Source organism: Centroberyx affinis, unplaced genomic scaffold, assembly GCF_046629955.1.
Source record: "Centroberyx affinis isolate AG114_WGS23_722 - 3 ecotype Tasmania unplaced genomic scaffold, CSIRO-AGI_Caff_v1 ptg001310l_1, whole genome shotgun sequence".
In the NCBI taxonomy this organism is placed as follows: Eukaryota; Metazoa; Chordata; class Actinopteri; order Beryciformes; family Berycidae; genus Centroberyx; species Centroberyx affinis.
Window position 1 is genome coordinate 118,444 of NW_027279815.1, and position 21,506 is coordinate 139,949.

Here is a 21,506-nt window from a genome sequence, read left to right on the forward strand (position 1 = left end):
AGTTTAAGACATTAAAGAAAGAAAGAAACTTTTTCTCTGTACTGGGCTAATGTAGTTTACTTTAATATGAATAATGTAGATGTGTTTTTTATTCTAATTAATGTATATCTCTAATTTTTGTCTTTTATCTTGTATAATGGTAACAAAAAGTTAGTTTCAGTTGATTGTATGTATCCTTTACCTATGTATTTACAATTTTCCACCAAAATGAGATGGAAACGTGTCAGTATGGCTTTTATGAAAAGAAATGGTCAGAATACAAAAAAGAATTAAAAGGAACCAGCAGAATAAAGAATAGAGGAGTTGGAGCTTGTTGTCAGAGTTGAAGTGTTGCTCCTGCCCTAGTTAAGGTGGTTGTTAGTTTTCAGCTGTTTTGATGGCTGGTGGTTCCCCAACACCTTATTGATGGTGTAAGTCAGTTGGTGATTCGATTACATCTTTATTGAGTCAGATCCATGATAGGCTGCATTTGCACAAGAGCAGAAAAACAGTGTTTTACCTCTTTATCTTTCTCTTATGTCCATCCATATGTGAGAATAAATAAATAATGAAATAGTGCCAGTCTGTGGCATTTATGATTTTCACCAGAGGGGTCAGAGTGCACCGGCGGCCAAGTGGAGCTCCACTGGGGCAGGTAGAGCTTTAGTGTCTTGCTCAAAGACACTTCAGCAGGCAGCAGTCAAACCTGTCACACTCCAGATACAGGACAGTCTCTCAGCTTTAGCCCACCAAGCTGCCTTCAGCATGTTGGCTCAAACAAAGCTTGAAGCCCAGAGCCCCAGTTAACCTATCGGGGCTCTATTACTGTTAATGAGAAAGGATGTTACCTATAATACAGATTTCTTGCATTCATTGGGCATCGAGTCATTTTTGGTGAATCTAATTCTATTTATAATAACGCCGCTGCTAATACTCATTACTGAGAACACTGATGTTAATGATCTGATAGTGGGAAAAGATAGAAGTATAAGATTTCAAGTCAATGATGTTCTCTCAATTCCCATATTAAAAATGTATGCATGCACAGTATTGTAAGTTTGTATTATGATATATATATAATAACAATATAATAAATATAGCCGCAAACGGCCATGAAATTGTCCAAATATATTCCTTGATATATCTGCCAAGTTTCGCAATCATTGAACAAATGGGTGTGGAGTTACGGCCGTTTTTGTGTTAGGCCACGCCCATTTTTGCCGTTTGCAGCGCCCCCTTTTGGTCGAATCGCACAAAATTCGGTACGCATGTTACAAATGCCATTCCAGACGAGACTGAGAAGTTTCGGACCGATTATGGGAATGGGCTTTGATTTACCGGCTGTTACATTGTTATTACACTTTAACCAATGATTACAAAACTTCTGATTTTGACTAGTACAGCCCTTAAAGTAAAACCTTTAACTATAGCGCCCCCTTCAGGCCGATTGGGTAAATATTTCTTGAGCAGAAACTAGCCACCAATATCTGTCATTGGGCCAAATTTCATGTCCCTGCGACGTACCAGCTCACAGGAATTTGTGTTGTGGCAAAAGAACAACAATAAACCGGCACAAAAACAATAGGGTTTCAGCCCTACAGGTTTGAACCTCTAATTAAAGCCCCAATCCAGAGTTCCTTTGACAATTTAAAGTACATTCACATCAATTGTTGAAGAGTTGGACTTTTGCATGGAAAGATTTTGCACCTCTAATAACCAAAATACAGGTCTGTTTTATCCATAAAAGGGTTGATCTGGTTGATCCAGTGCACATCAGAAGACAGACAGACACTTTTTATTAATAAACTACAAAGTCAGCGAATGTCACATTTTGCAGGTCTGCTCCACACCTGATCAGCATCAGGTGTACATATAAAAAGGTAGGCAGGTGGGTTTAAAACAGACATGTGACCAAAGCAATTCATGTGACCACACCAAATATCCTCATATTCAAAATGGATAAACTCTTTGTGGCCTACAATAAAAAATAATCCAGTTCTACATCAAGGAGAACATCCAGCACATAGTATTCTCAAATAGTATTCTCTCTATATGAACATGGGTAACTATATTACTCTTCTATTTGATATTTTATAATACACTGATTACAGAAAAAAACATGTAAATTAGAACTTGCCATCTGATATGAAAGGATGAACCATTACATTTTATATAAAAATATACATTTATATCTTAGAATAAAAAAAAATACATTGAAAAATATAATTTAAAAAAATCTCAGAAAATACTGAAAATATTGAAAAATGTTGGACATATGACCAAAGGAATTTATGTGGCCACACCAAATATCTTCATATTCAAACTCTTTGTATCCTACAATAAACATATTACTCTTCTATTTGACACTTTCAAATTGATTAGAGAAAAAAAACATGCAAATTGGAACTTGCCTTCTGATATGAAAAGATGAACCATTACGTATTATATTGAAATATCTGTTTATATCTTACAATAATATAAAAAACGACACAGAAATTACACAGAAAAAGCTCAGAAAATATTTCGAAAAAATGTCAGGAAGGATATCAGACAATTCTATTAAAAAAACTATATGTAAATATATCACACTTAAACAGCTATTATTATACCTTTACCTTTTGGAAACTTGATAAGGGGGGGATCATAATTCAGGATGATTATATTCTGACACAAAGGTGACCCTACTCTTTTTTGGCTTCTGAGAAGGATGTAGTGACTTGTACCCTGTTCACTTTTTTAGATTTATTAATAGCTTCATCAATTAATTTCTCATTACATGACCCTCTTTGGATGAATGGTTCTTTCATTTCACTGGCTTTAAAGTGGATACAGACAACTTTTCAACTTTCCCCCCATTGTCCCCCCCTAGCGTTTCCAAGTGGTATTGTTTGTTGTTTGTAAGTTAAAGCAAAAAAGTTGTCTATAGGGTCTTTAAGTTTTAAATCTTAATATCTTATTTCAGTGTTTGAAAACACAATTACTGCACATATAAAACATAAAAAATAAGGTTGAGCTTTCCCATAGTGTCAGTCTTGTATGAAAAGGTCAGTAAATCACTTTCAGAGTGAAAATCCACTGACTCAACAACATGGGCTTCAAAGGCAAAGCTTCTCAATAAAAGACTTAAAGATGTGTTGATATACGACTGTCTCTGCTGCCATGTTTCATCATCATACTCCGTACAGTTTCTCATTTCTTCAGCTTAAGTTCAGCTCTTTGGAAAGGTAAGGGTCCCGCTCACAGAAGACAGCGATCATATTTGAACTGGCTTCTGTTCCTTTCCTTCGCACCATGTCGATCACTTCTCGTGCTTTGTCTGGCCTGGCTTTTGTTCTGGCCGACTCCATTTCTTCATCATTTATTACCATCCGTCGCAGAAGTTCATCCAGCAAATTGTCTAGAACGGGTTCAGACACTCGCTTGATAAACTCTGGTCGAGCTGAGTCCAGCCTCTCCTCTGCTGAGAGACTCGGAGCCCTTGGTAGATTTTCCCTACCTGGACAAGGACCTGGAAGGTAAGTTGGAAGAGGACTTTTATTCAATAACCAGAAGTCCCATTTTAACAGAGATCTCTTAGAAATGAGAAGAATTTGAATAGGACCAAATTAAAATATACACTACTATGTTAGATATAATATAGTATTTAAACCACAGGCTAACAGCATAACTAAATTGTAGCACTTGCATGGCCTAAAATGTTCTTCCTTCCTGGTTTGTTAGTGTTGATTTTCTAAAGGGATGAACAGTTTGTGTCCACTTGGCTTAATTCCTACTTATCTGATAGAGCGCATTGAGTTTCTCACAACATTATCTCTGAAAGCTCTAAAGTTAACTTTGGTGAACCACAAGGTTCTGTGCTAGGACCTTTGCTTTTCTCTAATTACATGCATGGCAAAATTTTCCGTAGCCATGGTATTAAACTTCACTGTTACGCAGACGATACCCAAATCTACCTGCCCATTAAGCCTAATGACCGTTCACAACTCGCAAACTTAGAAGTATGCCTATCTGCTGTCGAAAAATGGATGTTATCTAACTTCCTGCAGCTAAATGCCAACAAAACTGAGATGCTAGTTGTTGGCCCAAAAACACAACGGCCCCTTGTTGCAGATGTAAAGTTTGGGGACGGCTTAATTACCCAGAGTCCCACAGTTAAAAATCTTGGCGTTACATTCCACCCGGCTCTCACATTCGACTCTCACATTGAGGATATCACAAAGATAGCACTTTTCCACCTTCAAAAATCTATCCTTTGCTAAATATGGCTGATGCCGTGCTTTTGTTTAATCAAAACCTGATTATTGTAACGTCTTATTCTCTGGCCTACCCAACTACAGTATTAAAAATCTTCAACTTGTACAAAATGCTGCCACAAGAATATTAACCAGAACTAGAAGATTTAACCACATTACACCCATCCTGACCTCCCTCCACTGGCTCCCAATTCAAGCCAGGTCCAACTTTAAGGTGATTTTGTTAACATATAAACCGTTGCATGGGCTTGCACCACCCTCTGATTGCAGGACGCTGGTTACCTTACTGTCCCTAGAATCAAGAAAAAATCAGCAGGCAGCAGAGCGTTCTCCTAGTGAGCTCCAATCTCTGGAACCAACTCCCTCTTATGAACAGGGAAGCTAATTCTGTAGAAACCTTCAAATCCAAATTGAAAACCTGTTTATTCTTGCAATCATACGACCTAGCACTATCTAGCTTGGGATCAACAGTCTCTTCCCCTACTTTAGCTTAGACAGTATTAACATAGGAATCTGCCGTTAGGAACCCAGGATAGGGCTGCCTCCTGGTTACTGTCTGTCTTTCCTCCTTGTCAGACCCTGGTCCAGTGTTTCTACCTGGCAGTGGACGGGTGCTGCCCTCGCCCTTACAGTCATCAGCACTGGCCAAAGTCCCATCTTTGATGCTGTGTCTACCTGGATGTGAATCGTGAGTGCTGTTGTTGTGTCTATGGTTATTAGCACTGATCTTGGGCCCATCATTGTCATTGTCACTGCGTCCAAAGTTTTCTTCCTTTTTTTTTCAACATTTTTTTTTCTTTTACACTTTTCCTTGTATGCATTGAGGGTCTAAGGCTGGTGGTGCCAGGTAAGTTAGGCTATGTAGACTAGGTGGGCTGTTATGTCTAAATCTGCTTTTGTGTCTCTTGTGCTCTTCCTGATGTTTGTCCTATATTATTCTATTCTATGGTTGATTGATGATCAGTTAGATCTAGTATGCTCATTCTCTGTTCAGTCCTTTGAGACATACATGTGATAAAGGGCTATATACATAAATAAACAAACTTGAATTTGAACTTGCACTATTGTTGGGCTGAAATCCATCTAATGCAATGAATGTGTGACACAAGTTGGAAGATACATTCTTCTATATTCCTGTAACGTCACCCATTTGTAAAATTCCCTCAAACTTGCAGGCAATGTGGTGAAAAACTGGTAAACATGTGGATTGTGAATTGAATGCAGCCTGAGTGAAGAATGATCTAACACAGATCATGATGGTCCCAGATCTGTATCAATCACTATGTGCACAAGACCCACACACAAGCATTACTTCACACACTATTCTATTCTATTGTTTCTATTCTAGTCTATTCTATTCTCAACTTCTCTATTCTAACAGACTGAGTGGTGCTGGAGGATTAAGGCTTTACCAGTCAGATCAAGCTCATGTTCCCAGACTTGTGTCTTCTCTTGATTTTGGACCATCAGAGTCACTTCCTCTGTGCTCGTATTCAGGAGAATCTCAAATGTTGGGTGGTAATTTGGTCCATAATTTAGATAAAATGGTGCACGCTGAAAACAAGGAGAAATAATGTTGTTGCAATAACAATAATAATGTTTGTGTTTTGCATTTAAAACAACTGAATCTATATTCAACATGTAGCCAATGATATATATATATTTTTATAATATCCAAAGTTAACCGGAGGAACTGATTTCATGACTTGTGTTTTTCAGCACTAACAGAGACATTTTGAAGGCACCAGAAGTTGTATTTGACACACTCACCTTAGGCTGGACTTTATACCCCTCAGGATCACAGTGGAGACTGTAACTTTGGTCTTTGGTGAGATGACAGTAGGAAGGAGTCTGGATATACTTATCATCATTTTCTTGTTGCCTTCCCACCTTCAGTGACATCAGAACATTTTCATTAGAGGGTTTATGCTCATATATAACACATTACATACATGCACTGCTTATACAACAGTGTGAACAGTATGAACAGTTATTGTAAAAAGCATGTCAGGATCATAAAAAGATGTAGTTATATATGCCACCATACATCACTGTAAGGCAGCAGTCTAAAATAAACCTAAAAACTAAACAACTCAGAAGTACGTTCTCCCATCATGTGTTATCATAAATTAATTTGCATTCAAGAAGGGGATTTTGGTAACATGAAAAATTGCTGCAAAGAGGTGAAGATTTAAAGTTACATTTCGACAACAATATGTTTATTTCCTTTTATTATGTTCAGACTGGATTTGTAGAGAATGATTCTTACCACACCGTGACAAATTTTGATAGCAGGTATAGAGGAGTGAAGTGTCTCACTGACTGATCAACCTGAATTTAGCTTTTCATGAAAACGCTGCTGTGATTACATTAAAAAAAAAAAAAGTGTGGACTGATGGTAAATTATTATGCGACAGGGAGCTTTACCTCCTGAACAGGAACGTTGTTTGGCAGCAGAAACAAGTTGAGTTTTCGTCTCTGCTTTCTGCCTGGTGGTTTGAGGAACAGCAGAACTTGGCCACAGATTGGCTTGGTGAAAGTCAGAAACCTCTTAATGTAATCCCACACTAGGCCAAAGGCAGAGAGGTGGGGGACTTTCACACCCACATGAGTTTCTGTAATCTCCAGTGGCTGGAGGATGCTCATTCCATCATCAGTGATGTGGACAACAGACAGGCTTTCAGGAAGCGGTGCTGTGAATACACAGAGACATCCAAGATTTAGTTTCACTGGTGTCAACCCGTTACAATTTCATGTTATGTCCATGTCAGTAACTCTAGGTCTTTTTCATTAAAAAGGAAATAATGTTCAACAATAATCACTTCATAATCTTCACTGAATAATGTGCCTACCAGGGTGGATTTCACAGTGTGGGAGGTGGAGCTGACGGACAGAGTCCTGAGGACACTGGATGCTGAACAGCAGGCCTGCAGGTGTCTTGCCAGCTGAGTAGAGGAGGCTCTCGTCCCACTGGACGGTCCTGTACAGCACCTCCCCCTCCTGAGCCATAGTAAACACCAGACCAGTCAAAGTACACCGGAACACACCGGGACCAGGGGACTTGAACCTGTAGGACACACAATGGTTAAAGGAATACAGCCGTTTCTAGGAGATAGACCGGTCAACTTACCTGTTAAATGATGAGAACATAGACACCAAAATCATCCACGTGTTCCTGGTAGATCATTCACTCCGGTGCTCCACGCTAACACTGTAGCACACACTATGTTGAGTGATAGTGTACTCCATGCCAACACTTTAGCACAGAATATGTTGAGTGATAGTAGCCCACTAGTATTATCCAAAGTAAGAAGACATACTTTTTAGAAATAAAAAGGTTGATAGCGGTTTTGATTATGTGGCTTGTTGATTCATACATTTAAAAAAAATTAAAATCAACTTAATATAGCTGATAAGTTAATTTTTGGAATTATTTCAGGTGAGCAACCATGTTTTCATCTACTGTGCAGTGATTTTTTTCCATGTACACCGTAGTCTCTGAGTAATGGAGTAGTGTAACGAGTTACTGTAAGTGAAGTAATATTATTAAGTGACTTCCCCAACACTGCCCATCACCCCTTTTCACTTCCTATATAAACAGGGAAAGTAGTCCCTGGTAATTAAATTTTTGTATGGTCTACTGTTACTCAACATAGTGTATGCTGAAATGTTAGCATGAAGCACTGCAGCCAATGATCTACCGGTGACTTATGGATGATTTTGGTGTCTATGTTCTCATCACTTAACAGGTAAATTGACCAATAGAGACAGTGCATGAAATAGGCCACGTCCATCGTGGGGGAAACCGCTGCACCGCTCTCCATTCACCTTGTGTGACTAAATGTACATCATTGTCATTATTGCCCAAATTAAACATGCCTAAAAGCTGTTGTGTGGTGGGCGTCACAGCCAACAAACTTAAAAACCAAGAATTACAGTTTTTTGTGTTCCCGAGCAAAACTAGGAGCCGTTAAGAGGTGCTGACAGTGGCTCATGGTAGAAGAGGTTTCCCCTCTTCTACCTTGGGACCCCGAGACTAAGTACACTTATAATGTGGCCAGTATTTTGTCTCTGGTCAATAATTTACCAGTAATTATCTAGTTATATTCTTGTAAGATAACCTGAATGTTAAAATGTGTTTAAAAGCTACCATGCTGTCCTAACGTTAGGCTGCTACTAAGCTAACATTACTGAGCCAGTTCCTCTCTATACAACAGATGAGTTGTGTTCATGTGTGGGTCTCAGGATAGTTTGTTGTTGTTGCAAAACTAATGAGAAATCTCACTGACTTGTTAGCTAATAAGTCGCCGCTTTTGCCGGTTTGTTAGCGATATCGTTTTGCCCCACGGTGGGCGTGGCTTTTGAAGTATGACGTGCTCCACAGTGTGTCTATGGGATAATCCACCAAAACTTGGGTATTCCTCTAACAGTTATTAGAAAGAAACAACCATGATGTTACCAGGGATGTAGTAGGAGGCTAAACCCACCTAAAGTCAGTTTACCCACCTTTCTATTTGCAGAATAGAGTGTACCACCTTTCAGGCCGACGTACCTTGGGATATGAAATTCATAGTATGGATATTATAGTAAGTAGTATCAAACTGATGTTGTTTAAGGAAAACAAAAGCATAAATTAATTATATTGTGAAAATAGAAAAAATATTTTGTTTATATTGGTGATTGGTGACCAACCTTTCTATACTGCTACATCACTGGTCTAAAATATAAAGCAAACATAGGCAATGATTTAATGTAGTGCTAAATAAAAAGTGGGTACACTATGATCTCCAACTGGTGATCACCATATGGCAAACAGCACCATTATAATGAAAAATCAAAAAATGGTTTTAGAAAAGCATTTATAGCAAGTATTTTTATTTCCCTTAAAAGACCATATCCTCGCCTATCTTACACCAGTTTGATACTACTTTATTATGACATATACTATGAATTTTATATCAGCCTGAAAAGGTGGTAAAATCTATTTCTGCAAATAAAAAGGTGGGTAAACTGAGTTAAACTTAAGGAGGAGCTTACCCTCCACTACATCCCTACACTATTAATGTATTAATCAGTGTTCAATATACATGCTATTGCTCATTTAGAATAACAGTTTGATAATCATGAAAGCAGGGGAAATAATCTTTTGTCATTTTATGATAGGATTACCTGTATAAAGTGTTTGCAGATTCAGTGAACAGTTCAGGTGTAAAGTTTGTTTGGGCCTAGAATGCAGAAAGGCACAAAATTAGTTGTTTTTTCGATACACACTTGCAGTGATTTAAAGCAACCATAAATACTCACCCTATCCGTATTCAACTCAAGTACATTGGACAGAGTCAGAGAGGATCCACCACCAAGGCTGAACGCTGGGTACAGAGGCTCAGTGAAAGTGGTGTGGAAGGTGTGAAGGAGAGTCTTCTTGTCAGAGGAAAGCCAGTAGAATGACAAGATGCCAGCCGGCCAGTCCAGATAGACTCCTAGTCTACTGGGTCTGGCCTGGAATGCCTTGACGTCAGTGATCAGGGCAGGTACAAAAGTCTCTCTACGTTTATGTCGGAAAGAGTAACCATTCCACACATGCATACTGAAACACCAGGTCTTGTCATTTAATCCAATTTCTACGTCCCTCCATCCTTTCCTCTCAATACTCTTATATGCCAGTCCAATTAACATAAATCCTTGCCACTCCACCTCCCAGTAGCAGCGCCCAGTCAGACCCTCTCTACACAGCACCTGGTTCACTCCATCAAATCTCTCTGGGTGATCAGAATATGACTGCTTCTCTTCTACAAACTCCACTCTCCTGTTCCCCTCTGAGAGGAAAAGGTTTTCATTTGCTGTGTTGGGGTCCAGCGTGAGTTCACAGGCATCTGTCAAGAAATAGGTCATAATTTATCATCACTTATGCCAGTTTAACAGTCCAGTTAAACAATTGGGTGGATAAAGGGGTTCAGTGAATTACATCTTCAGTAGCTTACACTTGTTCAGTAGCTGTGGGTTTACCCAGTGCTCCTCGTCTTGGTCCACACTGAGGCAGAGGAACAGACAGTGAGACAGTGATTTCAGCTTGGATGAAGAGCAGTCTGAGAAGCAGCTATACTAATAAGCTCATCAAAAGTGTTAATAATAATAATTTATTTGTAGAGCACTTTTCAAAACCAAGTTACAAAGTGCTATAAAGGTGCAAACAAATGAACAATGTAATTGATACACACTAATTGATAAAGAGCACACACCTGTCTTTCCTTTCCTGTGGTGTCAACTCAACAGCAAAAAGGCAGTGAAATTGCTTTTTTATTTATTGCACTTCAATGAGTAAAATGATTGAAGCGAAGGTACATGCATTCTAAGCAAGCTATTTGAAGTCAGTAGCGTCAGCTACCCATTATCTTGTAATGGAAATATATACTTGATAACCTTAATGACTTTTCTCTAACATCCAAATCAGGTTTCTTCAGATATTATGTTTTAGTAAATGCTTTGGCATCATGGTCATTTTTTTTAATCATGCAACCTCCCCACCCAACCATCGTCTATGAACTGTAGTGGAAATAGGCATATCTGCACAGGTATCTGCAGTTCTACACTGTACTAACTTGAGTTTTTCCAGTCTACATGTTGGGTCCTCCAGTCTTTCAGACAGCAGCTTCACTCCTGAGTCTCCTGGGTGATTATAGCTCAGATCCAGCTCTCTCAGATGGGAGGGGTTGGAGCTCAGAGCCGAGGCCAGAGAAGCACAGCCTTCCTCTGTGATTCCACAGCCTGACAGCCTGCTCGGAAAAGGACACTTATTAAACAAGCACAGATCCTGTAGAGCAGGGGTACTCAAACTTTTTTATTGAAGGTCCACTTTGAAGGTCCAATTTTACACAAATTCAATGGTCCGGAACAATGCTAGTAAAACGCACCTACATCAACGTCCATAACTTGTCCATAACATAACTTAAACATAACTTTAAGTAGGCCTATATACATCCAATAGTAGGCTACAGAATGGTGGCTTGAATCAGTGGGAGAAATGGCTGTTTGCCTGTAACCAATTCCTTGAACCTGGGCACAAAGGTGTGATTGCCAGGCCGAGGTACTGACCCAAGTGTTCATTGATCAAACTGCTGTGGTAGAAATCCAGACTCATATCGATATGTGGAACCAAACATGGTGAACACATGAATGGCCTTCTGAAGGTGGGGAACATTTGCTGCAATAACACAATTGGCGGCCTTGTTTTGAAAAAAGTGGCAGAAACAAAGCGGTAATGTGTTGTTTGTTGCCAGGCAACCAAAGTAGTGCCTTGAGTTGTTCTCTTGAGAAGTGACGCATGACGCGCGGATCTTATCCACTCAAGTAATTTTCAACTCTTTGCGCGACCAACCACGGTGGAAAAATCGTGGCTGCACAGCCGGCGGTGAGCCGGCTGTGCAGCGGAAATCAAGGATGGGCTCGCAATGTGTCACACATGCGCTCGCACACAAGTAAATATATTCCTACATTAACTAACGTTACATTACCTTATGTCTAATATGACACAAGGTCTGGTCCGGATTGATGTGTAGTTCAGCCCAGATCTGGACCTTGGTCCGGAGTTTGAGAAGCCCTGCTGTAGAGGCCCACGGCGCATGTGTTCAATTTAATTCAATTCAATGAGATGCACTGAAACATTAGGATGGTTCAATTCCTTAATTCCACTAACGTTACTTAAAGGGCAACTTCGCCGATTTTCAACCAGCTTTGTATCATTACAATGTCGGTAGTAGATGCAAATGAACAATGTTTAACTTCCCTCCATGTTGCCTGCAGCCAGAGCTCTCAGTTCATTTGCCGGCAAAAGGCCCCCAGGTGACGCGAAACGCGTCATCCGGGGGAACGTTTCCGCATTTTCTGTAGTGGTGCCTTCAAGGACGGTAAAATGTGGGTCTCCCAAAACACTCCCGTCCCATGCTACGCTAGCGATAGGGAAAAGCAGACACTAATATAGCATACTACTAAATACTTCAAAATATCAGTATATTTGGAAGAAAACTAGTTTCATGATACGAGGCCAAATATAGCGCTATTAAATCAGACACAACAGAGTCTGGAAGAGGAAGCGACCACCGGAGCGACATTTCAGCTGCAGCTAAACTAAGCTAAGCTAAGCTAAACTAAGCTGCTAAATTTCTCTGTGATTCATGCAGAAAAGCTGAATCTAACACAAAAAAACAACTAGCTATTAATGTCAGAGCAGAGATGTGGCGCCACTATTACAACTTATGAGGCCGAATATAGTGCTGTGGAATCAGACAAAACAGAGTGTGGAGGAGAGGGCGACCACGGGAGCTGTGACAGCGTCAGCCGAGAGAGACGCTCTGCACCGGGGGCTGAACACCTGTGAACGCCCGGTGATGATCGTCAGGGGGACAGACAGAAAACTCTGCGCTGCCACAAACTTCACGGTGCTTTGGTGAACCTGACTTTGTTTTCTGAGAGAATATTATATCGGACTTTGCCGACTCTGAATACAGAACGACAGCGAACAGCGACTGTGTTAACTTTACCTGTAACGTTAACTTGCGGCTACATCCAGCGGCACCGTTCAGCACTCGGTGAGTTGATCCACAGAACATAACTGACTCCAGCCCGCTGGTTTGTTTTATGATCCTTTGAAAACAGGTGCGATTTATCCAGACTCCATGAGGAAAAACGTTTTGTAAATGAAAATAAGCCTGAGTAAAGAGATATAATGCTGCTTTCTCTCTGCTAACTTTGTCTTTGGTGCTACACTGACCGTGAACGCACCGTCAGAGTCAGTGATGCGCGCAATGCATTCTGATTGTTCTAGGATTCCCCCTTAACAACGATATGGGGAATCTACAGCCGTTTTCTCAGTTTTCTCTGGTCATAGGGCTCCAATTTCAAAAAATAATTGCACATTTCTACTACATGGGTGACTTAGTTTTAATAAATCATCATATTCACAGCAGTGAAATAGGCCTTTAAAGCTGCACTAAGCGATTTTCCGACCACTAGAGGGTGACAGAAACAGCAACACATTTGTAAACACACACAGCAAAACTTCTGGGCTTCGGAAGCCCTTAAAGACAAACCGTGCATAAAGGAGACCGGTACCAGTTTCGCTTTGCCAGATTTTTCTCCTGCGGAAGGTCACATACCCCACAATGACAAGTGAAGAGGTAGGTAGCCAGTTTACAACTGGAACAAGTTTACTCGCTCGCTTCATTGATTACGCCATTACGAGATTTCTTTCCAGGGATGGGAGGGGGAGAGCGCTGCTTTCAATCAGCGAGGGAGTTTTAAAAAAAGGAAAAGCTACTGCTCGGTCCAAACATGACAACAAGCTTTAGAAAAGAGGTGAAAACAACAACACAGCTGGCCCGACTGTGCGGCTATTTGTTTATATCATTACGTCTCATGGAAATCTCCACATAGCACACGTTAGTTTCAAGATTGGTTATAGGGTCTGAAATCGCTTATTGCAGTTTTAAATACCACAAGGTGATGATGTTGCCTACCGTTATAGTTTGTAGGGCAGCAGAGGATGTGTTATCAAGTCACTGTTTACAAATACAGTTACTAACACATGCAAGTTTGGAGTTAAAGTTTCACTTTAGATTTCACAACAGGACGCTCTGTTGGATTGAGTACTATTGCAGTGAATTGTTGGTATGTCATTTTTACTGCAGACAGATATTGTACAATATTTGATCATGCTGAATTTGTTATCTAATACCAGGATGTGTATTAGTACCTCAGTATCTCCAGCCTACATTTAGGACTTCCCAGTCCAACAGAGAGCAGCTTCACTCCTAAATCCTGCAGGTGGTTGTGACTTAGATCGAGCTCTCTCAGGTGGGAATTTGAGCTGAGAACTGAGGCAAACACTTGACAGCATTTACTTTTCAGGAGACAACCAGACATCCTAAAATAAAGACAAAAATTAATAATAAAGAATATGTAAAGACAATTGTGATGATTGTCCCATCACCAAAGACACTTACTTACCTGAATTCCACCAGTTTACAGTCTGGACTGATCAAGACAGAAGGGATAATAATCAACGGGCTCTCATCATTGTCATCGTCATATTTTTCTTTTTTTTCCACCTTTTCAGAAAAATAACCAATGAAATCATACTGGTAATTTCTATATGGGCAGTATTTCAAGTCCAGCGCTCTCAGGGACAATTGTTTTGATTGAAGGACAGAGGCCAGTGCGTGACAATATGCAACACCTAGCGCAAATCCAGACAATCTGTGGAAACATGAAGGCATATCATTCATAAACAGAGCTGTAGTGCAAGTCTATCAGATGTTCTGATGTGCTGGGATGATGAGGATTAACTGCATTAAGTTAAACATAACATACTGTAGTTGAGAATATCTATGTCTAATATTCTGAAAGGATTAATCTCCATAAGTGAATGTCTGGACTAACAGTTCAGACTTTGATCTACCACTGACCTCAGTGTCTCCAGTTTACAGTCAGGATTTCTCAGTGCATCAAAGAGACGGCGAGGGAGAGGAAGGTTGCAGTGAGCAACACACTGCAGACACAGCTCTCTCAGAGATGAGTCCGTCGATTGAAGAATGGAGACTAGTACATCAAGGCATTCATTTTGTACATACTCATTCTTCAGTCTGTAAAAGTAGAAAAAGTCATTACAATAATATTGGTAATGCTGAGACTCAGCATTTGCCACGTAGCTGTCATGGTGTTCTTGTTCAGGTGTAATGAATGTGCTACAAACCAGAAGTCATGTACTGTCTTTTCTAAGGTGTTACTTACGCTGCCCGTTTGCAGTTCTTTATTGGCAGGAGAAGCTTCTCACTCCCCACTAATGGTGTACGACAGTTTGTCAGATCAAGTTCATCAATCACTTCTTCTGACATCAGCAGCATGGTGGACAGAACTGAACAGTCAATGGGTGAGAGCCATACTCCTGACTTAAGAAACATTTGGATTTCATTCTGGACTCTGTGTTCTTTCAGCTCATACTTGCAGAGGAAAAGATTCATGCACCTCTCAGGTGGGATGTTCCCTGCGTTAAAATTCCGAAGGTATCTCTTCATCTCCTCCACAGTCTCTGAGCTGTTCTCTGTCTGTGGCAGTAAACCTTGTAACATAGCCTGATTGGACTCCAGTGTGATGCCAAGTAAGAAGCAAAGAAACAGGTCCAAGTGACCATTCTCACTCTGTAAGGCTTTATCCACGACCCTCTTCAGCAGGTCATGCAAGGCCAGATCAGTAGGGTCAACCTCCAGAAAAGACTTCAAAGTGCTGATGTTCTTGGTCACACAGCAGTGGAACATGTAAACAGCAGCAAGGAACTCCTGAAAGCTGAGGTGCACAAAGCTGAACATCTTCTTCTGGTACAGCCCGTACTCTTGCTTCAAGATTTCTGAGCAAAATCCACAAAACACTGAAGCTTTGTCAACATCAATGCCACATTGCCTAAGGTCCTCTTCAAGGAATAAGATGTTCCCTTTCTCCAGTTGTTCAAATGCCAACTTGGACAGTTTAAAAAGCATGGTATAATTCCTTGATTCAAACGCCTCTTTTTCAGTCATGTCACCTGGCCTATTCTCCTCATATTTCTTTGTTGTTCGTTGTGTTTGAATTAGTAAGTAATAAATGTACAACTCTGTCACCGTTGTGATCATTCTACTCTTCTGGTCGCTCCATCCTTTCTTAAAAACCTCAGCGGTGATCCAGCAGAAGATTGGTATATGGCTCATGAAATAAAAGCTTACCATCCCGTTGAGACAAGATATGACTTCTTTGGCCTGCTTAGCATCACTGAATCTCTTCCTGAAGAACTCTTCCTTCTGTTGGTCAGTGAACCCTTGCACTTCTGTCATCTGGTCAATGTATTGAGGAGGAATCTGATTGGCTGCTGCAGGTCGGGAAGTTGTCCAGAGGAGAGCATTGGGAAGTAGGTTCCCCTTGATGAGGTTTGTCAGCAACACATCCACTGTCGATGTCTGATCTATATCACTCACTCTCTTGCTATCAGCAAAATCCAGTGGAAACCTACTTTCGTCCAAACCATCAAAGATGAACAGAATTTTCTTGTTACCAAGTTTCTGTGGTTCTTGAATCTGTTTCAGTTCAGGGTAGAAGTGAAGTAGAAGTTGGATCAGACTGTACTCTCCCTCTTTGAGCATGTTCAGCTCTCTAAAAGGAAGCACAAAGATGAAATCAATGTGCTGGTTGGATTTTCCTTCTGCCCAGTGAAGGGAGAAGTTCTGGACAGCAACTGTCTTTCCAATTCCAGCAATGCCCTTTGTCATTACTCTTTTGATGGACCTTTCTTTGCCAGGTGGGAGTTTGGGGTTGAAGATATCAAGGCAGTCGATCTGTTGATTCCACAGACTCCAGTTTAGTGACTGTGATGAATTCTCATCTGGGAGTTTAAACTGATGGAGAATCTCATGTGAATTGCAACCATGTCCCTCAATCTCTTGAGTAATGTAGAGTCTTGTGTAGATCTCTTCAAGTCGAGATCGACTGGCTGCTGTACCTTCATATATACATGTCAACTTTTCCCTCACATGGGCTTTAAGCTCCTCTTGAACATTCTCCATGATGTCAGCCACTGGAAAAAAGCAAAGTTCTCCTCATTACAGTGTTTCTTTAACAGCTGTTATTAACCAATAATATACATGGTTTCTGCACTTCCATCATCACATTCTCTAAGTATTTCTTTATTGTTAAAGAGAATGAATAGTAGCATTCCTAACCGATTTTTACCATGGAATGTTTCAGGTAAAGAGGCTATTTTTCACATAGGAGGACTATCCTATCCTTTCAAGTGAGTTAATCTGTCTATTTTGTCTCCTCATTCATTTATTACACATGGCCTGCATCCATTATCATCTTGGTGCTGCACTGGGGGTAAATGTGATATAGTCTATGAATGTATGAAAGCGAAATTGAATCTACAGAAGGAGAGGAATAAGAAAATTGTGTGGGGCCACTTACAACATGAGCCGTATTCATTCATACGAATAGAGAAGAGAGAAATGCACTATATCTACATTCAGCTATTGTTGTAAATGGCCCCACACTTCAATGACAATAGGTTTCTTAATATCCATACATTTTCTTATTCCTCTCCTGCAGATTCAATTTCACCCCCATTTCAATGGGGCACAACTTGTAGTTTTCCCAGCCACACTAGTTGAATGTGGAAATGGTGCTTTATGTTTCACTCTATTTGTATGAATAGACAAACATTGTAAATTAGCTTAGGCTATAAATGTTATGATATGTGACATCAGACTATTTTCGTTTAAATGTTTTATGTCTAAGTATCTGTCCCTATTCAAATAAACATTGAAAATGAATACATTAGGCTACATGTTGTTAGTGGCCCCACACTTAAAATGACAATGGGTTTCTTAAATAGTGCATTTCTCTCTTCTCTATGAATACAGTACATGTTGTAAGTGACACACACACATAAAAACAAAACGTTTAGACTCATGCTGCTGTATATACTTACCTCTTGTACCAAGAGCTCTATCAGTGAATTTAAGAATACAATTACAATTAAATCACAATTTTTGGTTTTGGGTGGTGGGGTTATTCGTAGTTCTATGGGATTCTCCATATCCAATTGTAAAGACTTTTGAAAGTAAAAAAAAATTGTTTTATTGTTCTACATTGTTATTTCAAAATCTATTTGACACTCTGTTATATCAAAGTGACAAGGAAATGATAGACCTACTATTAATTAGGCTACAATAAAACTCTACAGTAGGCCCCCAACTCTCTATTTGTTATTCCAGCTCAGCATTAACTTGATTCGTGGACATGAAAGGGGGGTTTCTGCACTCAGAAATAGCCTACGTCGTCCTCTTAAACATTTCACTAGGGAGCTTTCACGACTCACAACCGTGCTTTAAGTGGCAGTCTCGTTGGGCCGTTTTTTTTAAAAAAGAAAATGCGCTTCGGTGACAAAACCCGGAAATTAAATTCTGGCCAGTTTCACGAATTTTCACGAATGGAAATGGCAGAAGCTCGAGCTTCTGCCATTCTACCAATTCTGCCAATGGGAACCGAATACTGAAGTATTTGAGGAAAAAACACTTGGGACCGAACACTAATAAAAACAGAGACGAGTAGGAGAGATAGGCTATGACCAAAGTTAAGAGCGGTAGGCTAGGCATGCACTTACTTAAGGCTCCAGAGTAGTTTTCAGTATTTCCATCCGTTGTAGGCTACAGTGGAGAAGTTAGCTATAGTTATGCAAACCAGTGAAAAAGACGCTTTAACTCCGTAAATCTTCTCTATGAAAACAAGAGGCCCAGTTCGTCTCTGTTGTCTCCTTCTGTGTGGACTTTCGACCTGTGCGTGACAAGCTCGCTGTAATATGATTCAACCCCGCTGGTTTACAGTAGAGTGACAGCAGTATTGGCTAGTGACGTGACGACGCTGCAGCCATTTGCTGCTTCACGTGCTGTCGGAAATATCGCAATTCAGAGTGGAGCGCACGTGAACGTCTCCACGGAGCGGTAACCTGTGCTGCCTTCAGGTGCTCCTCATACGCTCATATTCAGGCTGCTCTTACCGGATGATATACCGTGTCTCATATGTTCCTCGCTTTCACAGTCAGACCTGGTTTTATAGCCCATTGTGATCTAATTTTACATATTTAAAAAGATGTTGTCATCATCAATGTTGTAGTTGGCTCTGCGCTCAAGGAGTTGAATTTCTAAAGCAAGTTTGCGCTTTTCAAGCTCCATTTCTCCTTTTCCACTCGCAACTTCTCCGTCTCCGTCTCCACTCCCAATATTCCTTTCTCTGTTCAAATCTGGTGGAGATCCTGACTTGGTCTCTTCGTTGCTTGGGGTTTAGGTGAGGGGCTGCTGTGTCGGCCTGAGTCTGTGTCGCCGTCGCTGTCCTTGGTGCTGAAAGCGGGCTGGCGGGATTAGTAGGGGGGTCACCGGCGTCTGTAATGGATTCATGCATTAATTATCATTCAACATAGGCCGACCAAAAGGCTACTTTAGTGACTTGTGTCCACGAGACTGCCGCCACCAGTTTGGGAATCCTGTAGGAGGTCTTTCCATTTTTCTTGACCTCCTCTGTCCTGCACCCTGCTATCTCCATACCGCCTGGCATGTACTTACTGTATAACTGAATAATTAAATTATCTTTCTTGTTTCTGTATCACTATAGCTCATTTTTATTTTTATTTTTTATTCTGTGTCCATTTTTAGTATTAACATAATCTAATCTGCCTACCTGCCACAATCAAAGCTTCAAAAGAAACAATGTCCACAATATCCAGAATTACCACCAGGCCTACATGCAGGACTGGCCTCAGATTGGACATGTCTGTCATATTCAGTGCAATATAACTATTTCCTCTTTCAGCAATTATTGTTAGACTCAAAGAATATTCATGAATACTGACTCAGTCCCTATGTAGAATTTTTTTTAGGTGTTCAGTGAAAACGTGTCTTTTGTGAAATGCCAACGGAACATTATTAAGCAAAAATTTCCAAACTGAAGTCAATCTTGGCAATTGTCATTTTTAACTGAGAAATATGGCTTGGCTTCAGCCATGAAAGTTTGGGTTTTGAAGCCTGTTTTCAGTATTATATGCTGAGGTGGCATATTTAGGTCCCAACCAACGTCTTCTCTTTTCAGTCAGGGCAACTGGCCACTCTGCCCACTGCCTCAGACGCTGCTAAAAACAGCAGCCAGAAGCTACTAACTGGCTTGAATAAACTGGTTGTGGCTACAAAGCCATATTACATTATACAGTACTGCATTCTTAGCTACAAGTTGAGTGAATCTAAGCTTTTCTTCTTTCATATACCTCATATCCCCCAGATACAATGAGCAGATGCCCTGAAAGTAAAGTCTTACCTGAACAGTGGATGAAACCTGGGTCCTGCGGTCCTCACAGGTTGATGTTAAGATTTGGTGAAAATGGCTCAAGACTTAGTAGTATTAGTATAATTTATAGACTATATTGGCAAGCCTATATGAATAGGATTTTTGAACAAGAGTATATTGCAGATGATGCGGACATGTGTCTGTCAGTGACCAGACAATACAGAGAAAACTCTCTAGATCCATAGCTGCTGTTCTGCTGATGCACGATGATTTAGGTTTATGTAACCACATAGTAGAATAATCACACAAACAATCACAGCTCCTTCACAGACTCATACTGTGATACAACCTGTTTAATTCCAACTGGCCGGTTGCACCGTGCACCAACAGAACAGCAGCTATGGATATATAGAGTTTTCTCTGTATTATCTGGTCACTGACAGACACATGTCCGCATCACAAAAGATTTTGTTCAATGAGGTCTATTTTTATTTTGTTTTCGATAGTATAAGCAAACCACGCGTTAATATCGAGTAAATTGTGTTTTATCTTGTGTGATTCCTTGTGTTCATTCTGGATGACAAAAAGAGGCGTGTTGATTTTTCTTGATCAACCAATGACAGCGTCCAAAGAGAGCATCACACCTACCAACGGGGTCGACCACACCTCCTCACTGAGATAAAAGTTCTTGTCAATTCCTCGTTCAGAGTCGCTCTGAGATCTTTCCTAAATCACTCCTAAGCTAGGACTCCTTGCTAAGGGATTTTAGGCGAAGATAAGAGTCTCTGAGAGGACTCTCAGAATGTTTGTGGATACGGCCCCTAGTGTTTAATGAAGAGCAGAAACCCCGAGTGAGAAGGACTTTCCCATGAATGACTTCCAGGTTTCATCCACTGTTCAGTTAAGACTTTACTTTCAGGGATCATTTCTATAGTTTCTGACTGGAGAAATGTGTTTCTAAAGTGTTTGGTCTCACTAACCACCATGATGAGTTGTGATATTTCCTTCTGACAGTGAAGTGGACAGTGAATAATGATTCAGTTCATATGTTCACTGTCATTGATGACTGTTCTTTGCTTCCTAGTGGAGCATTGAGGAAGGAAATATGATCTGAGTGGCTACTTTCAGTGATGTGGAAAACAAAAACTCTTTAGAAAACACAATCTTTAGTTGGATTCAACCCAACACTGAAACAAAACATATACATATATATATTTGTAACATATCCAATATGTAAGCTATAAAAGTTGTAATCAGTATAAAGTGTTAACTGTGCAGCAGGATTTGAACTCTCTAACTTGTCAGCACTTGAGTTGACATTATAGTTGATGAAGCTCTGAATGGATCAGTGTTGAACTGCCTGCTCTGCATCATCAAACAGTCAAACAGCAGACCAGTTCCAGTTCAGTCATCAGTATCTTTATA

The 21,506-nt window shown here is 40.3% G+C and overlaps 1 protein-coding gene and 1 non-coding gene across 2 annotated transcripts; one reads left to right on the forward strand and one right to left on the reverse strand.

Moving 5' to 3' along the window:
- Positions 1-1,601: 1,601 nt before the first annotated feature.
- Positions 1,602-18,578, reverse strand: LOC139649263 (NACHT, LRR and PYD domains-containing protein 12-like). Its single transcript, XM_071525616.1, has 14 exons — positions 18,412-18,578; positions 15,018-16,827; positions 14,693-14,869; positions 14,235-14,483; positions 13,981-14,151; positions 10,832-11,005; positions 10,214-10,263; positions 9,537-10,105; positions 9,402-9,457; positions 7,085-7,299; positions 6,660-6,925; positions 6,003-6,122; positions 5,645-5,786; positions 1,602-3,487 (listed from the first exon to the last, which is right to left on the reverse strand). Coding segments are annotated over exons 1-14 (4,311 nt in total). The 5' UTR covers positions 18,413-18,578; the 3' UTR covers positions 1,602-3,176.
- A 2,406-nt stretch (positions 18,579-20,984) lies between these two features.
- Positions 20,985-21,200, forward strand: LOC139649270 (small nucleolar RNA U3). The gene has a single exon (XR_011695602.1). It is a non-coding gene; the product is annotated as a small nucleolar RNA U3 (small nucleolar RNA).
- The last annotated feature ends 306 nt before the right edge of the window (positions 21,201-21,506 follow it).

Bases quoted from the DNA above. Each gene is read 5' to 3' on its own strand.
- LOC139649263 (XM_071525616.1), bottom strand. The intron at 10,106-10,213 runs GTAAGCTACTGA...ATTTCTTGACAG, and splicing joins CCCACAGCTACTGAACAAGT to ATGCCTGTGAACTCACGCTG. The intron at 3,488-5,644 runs GTAAAGCCTTAA...CTTACCTTCCAG, and splicing joins ACATGAGCTTGATCTGACTG to GTCCTTGTCCAGGTAGGGAA.